Source organism: Phoca vitulina, unplaced genomic scaffold (genome assembly GCF_004348235.1).
Source record: "Phoca vitulina isolate PV1807 unplaced genomic scaffold, GSC_HSeal_1.0 scaffold8, whole genome shotgun sequence".
Taxonomy (NCBI): domain Eukaryota; kingdom Metazoa; phylum Chordata; class Mammalia; order Carnivora; family Phocidae; genus Phoca; species Phoca vitulina.
The window spans coordinates 26,248,750-26,257,588 of record NW_022589711.1 but is presented as its reverse complement, the minus strand read 5'-3'; the positions used below and the strand labels follow the sequence as shown (position 1 = coordinate 26,257,588).

Below are 8,839 nucleotides of genomic sequence, written 5' to 3'. Positions count from 1 at the left end.
CCATTAAAACACATACCAAATTTTGAAGGCTTAGCATATAAAAAAATACGAATGTAAAATCTCATTAGTTTTTATACAGATTACACATTGAAGTGATAATCCTGTGGGCATATGGGTTAAATAAAATATATTAGTTTCACCTGCTTACTTATTTTTAATATGGCTACTGGGAATTTTAAAAGCATATATGCTATTGAATAGCAGTGTGGGGAGGAAATGGAAACAGTAAGTTCTTAATACTTGCTTGAAGACTCTGGCTTAGATATTAAGAACTTAAAAATGGGTAATATAGTAGGGATAATAGTTAACAAGTAAAGACTTCTTCCTTTTAAAATTGTTTTTTTTTTTTTTAATTTTATTTATTTTTTGACAGAGAGAGACAGACAGCGAGAGAGGGAACACAAGCAGGGGGAGTGGGAGAGGGAGAAGCAGGCCTCCCTGCTGAGCAAGGAGCCCGATGTGGGGCTCGATCCCAGGACCCTGGGATCATGACCTGAGCCGAAGGCAGATGCTAAACGGCTGAGCCACCCAGGCGCCCCTAAAATTGTTTTAATAATTAAAATTTAGGAAGTTGGTAGCATGTTTGAAAAGAGCAAAAGGAGAGAGCTGGAAATGGTATTACATGAAAACATCTGCCTACTAGGTAAGAAGATAATTAGAACGTAGGCAACAAAAAATTACCTTCAGAGTGGAAGAATAAATTATTGAGTGTTTGAGATAAAAGAGCCACTACTTCCTACTTAGTGACTGGGAAAGCAGACCATTTAGTTTGGAGAAGTTGAAGTATCTAGGGTCTGTTAAATTCCAAATTCCAAAACATTTGGAAAATTAAAATTGTATGAGTTCAAACTGTGGATGAATTTGCCATTGTAATTTATCTGTGTAAGAGTTAGAAATCGGGGGCACCGGGGTGGCTGGGTTGGTTATGTCCACCTTTGGATCGGGTCATGATCCTAGAATCCAAGGATTGAGCCTGGTATAGAGCTTCCTGCTCGGTGGGGAGTCTGCTTCTCCCCATGCTTGTGCTTTCTCTCTCTCTCTCAAATAAATAAAATCTTAAAAAAAAAGAAAGAAATCAGTTACTGCTTAGCCATTTGGAAACAAAATGGTCTTTTTTCAATTAAAATTTTAAATTCTAGTGTTACCTCAATGAAATACCTTAGCATACCATTGCAACAAAGAAATAAGAATATACTCCTCAAAAAGACAAATAACTTGCATATACTAGATTAGAAATTCCATACATTTTGGGGTGCCTGGGTGGCTCAATTGATTAGGCATCTGCCTTCAGCTCAGGTCATGATCCCATGGTCCTGGGATCGAGTCCCACTTTGGGCTCCTTGCTCAGTGGGGAGCCTGCTTCTCCCTCTGCTTGCCCCCCCTTCCTCCCCCGCCTATGCTCTCTCTCGCCATCTCTGTCAAATAAACAAATAAAATCTTAAAAAAAAATTCCATATATTTTGAACATAGCCTAAATTACATAACTAGTTAATATTTACTTAGCATTTATGGGCCAGACTCAATATTAAATGTTTTATATGAGTCAAAAACTATTTCTAATCTCCTTTTTATAGAGGAGGAAAACTGAAATTTCAAGAGATTAAGCAATTTAGGCATCAGAGCCTATAGTGTAGCTGGAACCCAGGGAGTAGGGCTAGGACTTGGGAGATCAGTAAGGTGCCCTAGAAGACTTGTTTGCCTCGCTCTAGGTGCCAGTCCTGCCAGGAAATCCTAAACCCTGTTCTTAAGTACTATGCTGTTTTATCTTCACTATATCTCAAATGGCTCAAGTAGTAGCACCTTGCCACTTAGTTGGGTCAAAGGTTGAAATTCATTCATATCACACTTATCATCAATTCTAAGTTTATACATCACTTTCTCAAGGCCCTTCCTAATCCCACTCATGAGTTTAGGTTAGGCATCGTTTTTTCCATTGCACTTCATACTCGACTTATTATAGAGTGTATAATTTATAGGTTGAAAGCCGGGACTTTAAAGTCAGACAGATCTTTTGAATTCTGAGACTACACTTAAAGGCTGAATTTCGAGTAAATTTTCCTTATCTGTAAAAAAGGTATTATTAAGCAACTAAGTTATAGGTACTATAATTGTAGTTTAGTATAATATATATAATAATAGTATAATTGTTTAATTCATGTAAACTGCATATTGCTTGGCAGAGTACTTAGTAGTATTTGGTAAAAGATTAAATCCTGCTTTAAGAAATGTATTGGACTGCATCTCATGTTAATTTCCAGTTCAAAAACTAGGTAGTAGTAGTTGGCTATCCATCTCTATTTCCTATGTTTTCAAAAAATTTAAGAGTGCCGGTAGTCTACAATGAACATTTCCTAAAGTTCTTTTCTTAGGAAACAAGTACACATTTTCTCAAGTATAGTAGGACTTATTAGGTAGCAAGTGGCAGAAACCCAACTCAAACTGGCTTAGGCAAAAAAGGGGAATTTATTAGAGAAATTACCGGGGTATTACATGAGATTCAAACAACCAGTGAATGCTAAAGGCAAATCTGTAGCTGTACCTCAGGGATAATTGGAAGCAGGGATTTAAACAGCTCCAAAAATTGGTCTTATTTTTATATGTAAGCTTCACTCCCTACTATATAGCCTGTCTTCCTTCGTAAAAAGGAAGGCCACCATCAATTCCAGGGCTTCCTATCTGTCAAGTCCACCATCAGATAGTGACACAGGTTTAGTTCTCAAATCCAAAAATCCTAGAAAAGGGTTCTGACTAGCCTATCTCTAAGTTTGAATGAGGTGTTTCCTTGGGGATAATCAGCTGTGGCCAGGAGGTCTGTAAAAATATAGCAGCTTCCACTCAAGTCACATGGCTGGAGAAAAGTTTTTCCTAGAAAAGGAAAGCTGGGGCACCTAGGTGGCTCAGTTAAGCAGCTGACTTCGGCTCTGGTCATGATCTCAGGGTCCTGGGATGGAGCCCCTGATCCAGCTTCCCGCTCAGCAGGGAGTCAGCTTGTCCCTCTGCCTCTCCCCTCCCCCAGCTCATGCTCTTTGTCTCAAAAAAAAGGAAAGCTCTCTATACAATAGGAAAGTGCTGTATGTAACAGTCAAGTAAACCCCCCCTTTTCTTCCTACAGTCATCAAGTAAACCCCCCTTTTTCTTCCCAAGAGGACACGAAATAAATTTCATCCCCCCAAACCCGTTTTTCATAATATAGGCAAATCCCATGACATGCCAAGGGATGTCTTAACCTTTCGTTTAACCAAAATTCAGTTAAACAATAAACTTCAGTGCCTATGACATGCCCAGCACTGTACCAAATGTTACTTTAATAAGTGAACCACCACCTGAAGTTTAAAGTCTTCTGTAAACAAAATCTTAAAAAAACAAAACACAATGAATGATGAACACTACATCAAAAACTAATGATGTAATGTATGGTGATTAACATAACATAATAAAAAAAGTAATAATTAAGAGAAAAAAAACAATTTCTGATAAAAGGGTAGTTGTTGACATTGCTAAAAGAACATTTAAGAAGGAAAATGGAGGGCGCCTGGGTGGCTTGGTCGGTTAAGCGACTGCCTTCGTCTCAGGTCATGACCCCAGGGTCCTAGGATCGAGTCCATCGGGCTCCCTGCTCAGCGGGGAGCCTGCTTCTCCCTCTCCCTCTGCCTGCCACTCCCCCTGCTTGTGCTGACAAATAAATAAAATCTCTAAAAAAAAAAAAAAAAAGGAAAATGGAGGGGTTCCTGGGTGGCTGTCAGTTAAGCGGGTGACTCTTGATTTCAGCTCAGGTCATGATCTCAGGGTCCTGGGATTGAGCCTCAGATCAGGGGCCTCTGCCCCCAGCAGGGTATCTGCTTGAGGATTCTTTCCCTCTCCCCCTGCTCTAAATAAATAAATTTAAAAAAAAAAAAGGAGGGGCACCTGGGTGTTTCATTTGGTGAAGCACCTGCCTTTGGCTCAGGTCATAATCCTGGGGTCCTGGGATGGGAGTCCCTCATCGGGCTCCCTGCTGAGCAAGGAGTCTGCTTGTCCCTCTCTCTACCCCCCCCCCCCCCCCCCACTCATGCACACTCTCTCCCCCTAATAAAAAAATCTAAAAAAGAAAAAGAAAATGGAGTCTAAGACTCAAAAATATTCACAAAAAAGCCACAGCAATGGTACAATTGTTTTACTGGGCTCAACAAACTTGGACAATTCTTTTTACTAAGATTATTAAGTTTATTTTTATAGTAAACAAAATATATTTCCAAAGTTTTGCAGAAATTTAATTAATTGGGGAAAAAACACTTCAGTTAGTTTGGAAAGACAACTTTTAAAAGAAAGAATAAGTGAATTCCATTCAGGAAGAAAAAGACCAGTAGAATTGTATTCCCACTCCATTTTTTCTTCCAGTTTTATTAATAACTGACATTCATTACAGTATAAGCTTAGGCATACAGCATCATGGTTTGATTTACATATATTGCGACCATTTATTTTTTTAAGTTACCAAATTTTCTCATTTAAGCCACCGTTTCTGTGTGTGTCTATTTAGAGAGCCTTTTGGAAACGAATTAAAGGTCTTTGACTTCTTCAATCTGTTGACAAGCTCTTGAGAATGCTGAGGAATCTCCAGATAACCAGTATGTTTTCTCCTAGGAACAAACTTCAGAGCCTCTTCCCAACTACCAGTGTTTTTCAGACATAACAAAATACGCATCATTTGATCTAAGGTGAGATTTTTGGTACCAGTGTCCCACTGTAAATATCTATCTAATGGAAGGCATTCTGTTGCCAGCTTCAGCCGTTTTGCCTTGGCTAGGGATGTGCCTGTCTGCATAGTCTTATCAACGAAAGATCCCACTATATAAATTTTATCATGCTTGAAAGTAGTCATAACATTGGGAGAATCTGCAGTTAAATATATAATGCTATCCTTTGGGAATAAATCTACATGAGACTTTTCTGTTGCTGTTAAAAGCAACTTGTCCCATTTTTCCCCGTAACGTTTAACTAACTCTTTATGATAAGCACCATCTATTTTAAAGTTGCAGAAATAAAGATGGAAAGGATCAACATCTCTTCTGTTCCATCCTTCACTTTCTAGAAGTTGGGAAACAGTATTCTGGAGTTCTTTTGGTTTCATATAATTATCATAATCCATGTCAAAAACCAAAGGTTGTCCAAACTGCATGGCCTGAGCACCTTTCCAGCCCATGGCAATGTCCATATTCCTATCCCAAAGTCGTAGAAATAGAAAGTTTTGCTGTTTATCTTCCTTAGTGGTTTCTAGCAACTGTTCTTTTATTGCTTTTTCCTTTGTTGCTGCTTTCATTTCCTTTTTTATTTGCTTAGCTTTTTTCTTTTTTTCCTTAATATATAAATATTTTAAGTATTTTTTTTTTGATGATTTAGAAACACATTCCATAGCAGTTTTAAGTTCTTCTTCACTCATGTCTTCTGGTACTTCTTTGCCAAGCAATCTCCACATCTCAATTAACTCCCTGATGGCAGCTAGAGGATCTTCATCCTTGCTACTCGAGACTGTTGAAACATCTTCTTCTTCCACAGTAGATTTCATTGTAATTTTCCACCCATCCAATCCCAGCTGTTCAAGAGGTGATGTACTCTCCTTTTTAGGATAGGACACAGCTGGTATTTTGGAAGACATGTATCTCTGCAGAACTGTTGAACATAAAACCCTTCTCTTTCCAGGAATGGTAAGTGGCACCAAAAATCTGGCACAAGATCTTAAGGTGATACTACCACTCATTTTGAGGAAAACAGGCATGTAAGACCCCTACAAAAGAAGCAAAATGTAATGAAAAGTTAGATAAAGATTTTTAAAACCTGTCAACTAATTGTGCAAGTATAAATTTGAGACACCAAAAAAGCAATTGATTTTTGAAACACAAAGTGAGCACAACTTTGTTGTACCATTAATTTTTCCTAGACTCCCGTGGCATAGAGCCTGTGATCACTCATCAAGCAAAAAGTTTAAAACTTATTTGGGTTCTTATTTTAGACATAAATTTCACTATTGCTTTGAGGAAAAGAAAGATCCTTTTTAGATTTGTATCTAGGGGCCCAGAATATCAGTATTACTGGATAAGAAAGTAATGTTCTGCTGATATGGGTGAGATCATGATGCTATATTCTTCTCCATTCTATACTAAGTCTGGATGCAGATCCAAACACAAGCTCCTTAACATAAGCAACACATGAAGACAGTAAGACAAAGGGCAGAAAAATTACAGAGGATGGCAACTAGTAAAAAGCACTTAGGAGCTCCTGTATCGATGCTTTCATGTTTTCAACAGAAATATAGAAAGACCTACTGATTTAAAAACAAAACAAAACAGGGGCGCCTGGGTGCCTTAGTTGGTTAAGCTGATGCCTTCAGCTTGGGTCATGACCTCATGGGTCCTGGGATTGAGCCCGATATCGAGTTCCCTGCTCAGCCGAGAGTCTGGTTTCCCCCTCTGCCTCCCCACCCCCACTCACGCTCTCTCCCAAATAAATAAAATCTTTAAAAACAAGAACAAAATAAACCTCTTTTCTCCAGTTCAGAGTTTATTTTGCAGCAAATAATGTTATTGCCAAACAAAATGTCCAAAATTAGGGCAAATTTATATAAGCTCCACAATTTTTCCTAAAGGTCTGGATATCCACAAAACAATGAAGTTGCTTAAAAATGTGAAACTCGTACAGGATTTGAAGAAAAAAAAAAGGAAATCAACATTTTACAAAATGCAACTGAAATACTTGAAAAATTCCTTCTTCCCTCTGCTTCATTTAATGACTCTGCATGCTTCTGAGAGTGGCTCTCTAAGCTGTGCCCTGATGCTCAAATGTCTTCCCCTCCTTTAATAGCAGATGTGCCTCTGAATTCTGTCTTTAGCCCTCCCCCTCTTTTCCCCCCCCCAATATAAAATTTTCCATGTGAGGTCTGATCTACCTCTGTGGCTTCAACCACCACGCATCAGAAGAAACACTTCAAATGCAACATATTAAAATAATCTCCCTCCCTTCCCTTTCCAATCTGCTTTACCTTCCACATGGTTTCAGGGAGGGACACTGCTATTCATCTATTTGCTGAAGCCAGAAACTGGGGGTCGTTTTATTACCGTCCTCTCTCACACCCACCATATCTATAATCTATTTGAATTACATTCACTTTACTTTCTAAATACATCTTGAATCCATTAACTTCTTTTGAATCCCATTATCTTAATTGCATCCCCTAGCCTCCAGATTTGCTCTGCCTGCCTCAGTGCAAATCTGATCAATACACTCGTACGGTCCCCACGGTGTATTTTTAAACCCATAGCTGCCAGGTTAAATTCCAAACTTATAAACATGACTTTTAAAGTTTTCCACAAAATTGCCTTTTGCTTACCTCTTCAGCTAGCTATTCTTCACCTCAAGCTTTAGATCAAGTATTCCTCCTACTAGTTCTTATAGCACCCTCTACCTCTCTATCATATTTGTAACACTGTTTTGTAATTGCCAGGTTACTTATTTGCCTGACTAGATGGTAAACTCTATCAGGACAAGGACTATTTATTTTTTTATTTTTATTTTTTAAAGATTTTATTTATTCATTTGAGAGAGACAGCGCACAAGCAGGGGGACTGGCAGGCAGAGGGAGAGGGAGAAGCAGGCTCCCCGCTGAGCAAGGAGCCCAAAGTGGGCTCGATCCCAGGACTCCAGGATCATGACCCCAGCTGAAGGCAGATGCTCAACCATCTGAGCCACCCAGGTGCCCCATGGACTATTTATATTAACCTTGAACCCAGTGCTTGGCAGTTTATGGCTTACAGGAATCATTCAAGTATTTTTCGAATAAATATCATGGACCTATGCTTTTCACATTTAAAACATGTTCAGACATCTTTAAAAGTTTATTTTGGGGGGGCAGCTGGCTGGCTCAGTTGGTAGAGCATGTGACTCTTGATGGGGGGGGGGGGCCTTAGTTCAAGCCCCAGGTTGGGTATACAGCTTACTTTAAAAAAAAAAATTAAGTTTTTGTTGTTGTTGTTTTGCTTTTTAAGTAATCTCTACACCCAACGTGGGCTGGAACTCAGGCCCCCAATATCAAGAGTTGCATGCTCTTCGACTGACCTAGCCAGGCGCCCTATGTTCAGTCACCTTTTAAAGAAAAAACCATTTAGACTCCCTGAAATATTTAACGGGGAGTCCTCAGCCCCAATATGGGAAACATGATTTCAGAAACAAAGTCTTTGGACTTCTGTCTTTGCAACCGGTAAAGATTTTTTAGGATATCATAGAAATGAAACCCAAATTTTATTTTATTTTATTTTTTTAAAAGATTTTATTTATTTACTTGACAGAGAGAGACACAGCGAGAGAGGGAACACAAGCAGGGGGAGTGGGGGAGGGAGAAGCAGGCTTCCCGCCGAGCAGGGAGCCCGATGCGGGGCTCGATCCTAGGACCCTGGGATCATGACCTGAGCGGAAGACAAACGCTCAACGACTGAGCCACCCAGGCGCCCCTGAAACCCAAATTTTAAAACAAACAAGGATATCATTTTGGTAAACATTGCTCTTGTTCCAGGGATTTAAAAATCACTGGGCTTCCACTTATCTGTGGGCCTTCTTGGCGCACATGCTCCACTAAGTGTATCTTAGAACGGTTTCCCGTGTCCTCTCACTCAACACACACAATTAAGAAGACAAGAAACATGCCCATACCATGAGTGCAGAGACAGTGACTCCCACTGGTGCCAACCGCAGACACCCGGAACGGACGCAGTACTCAGGCGGGGAAAGGCTGCGCAGGAATCCGCACCTCACGCAACTACGCTAGTCGGTTTAGTTTCCGTACCTTACGGGTCAGCCGCGGCCGGAAATC

General features: G+C 39.8%; 1 protein-coding gene across 1 annotated transcript; it reads right to left on the bottom strand.

The window, feature by feature from the left end:
- Positions 1-4,360: 4,360 nt before the first annotated feature.
- TRMT10C (tRNA methyltransferase 10C, mitochondrial RNase P subunit) lies at positions 4,361-8,802 on the bottom strand. The gene is made up of 2 exons (XM_032406130.1): positions 8,680-8,802; positions 4,361-5,764 (listed from the first exon to the last, which is right to left on the bottom strand). Exons 1-2 carry the CDS (start codon positions 8,680-8,682, stop codon positions 4,484-4,486), a joined length of 1,284 nt encoding a protein of 427 aa, XP_032262021.1. The 5' UTR covers positions 8,683-8,802; the 3' UTR covers positions 4,361-4,483.
- Between the last annotated feature and the right edge of the window lie 37 nt (positions 8,803-8,839).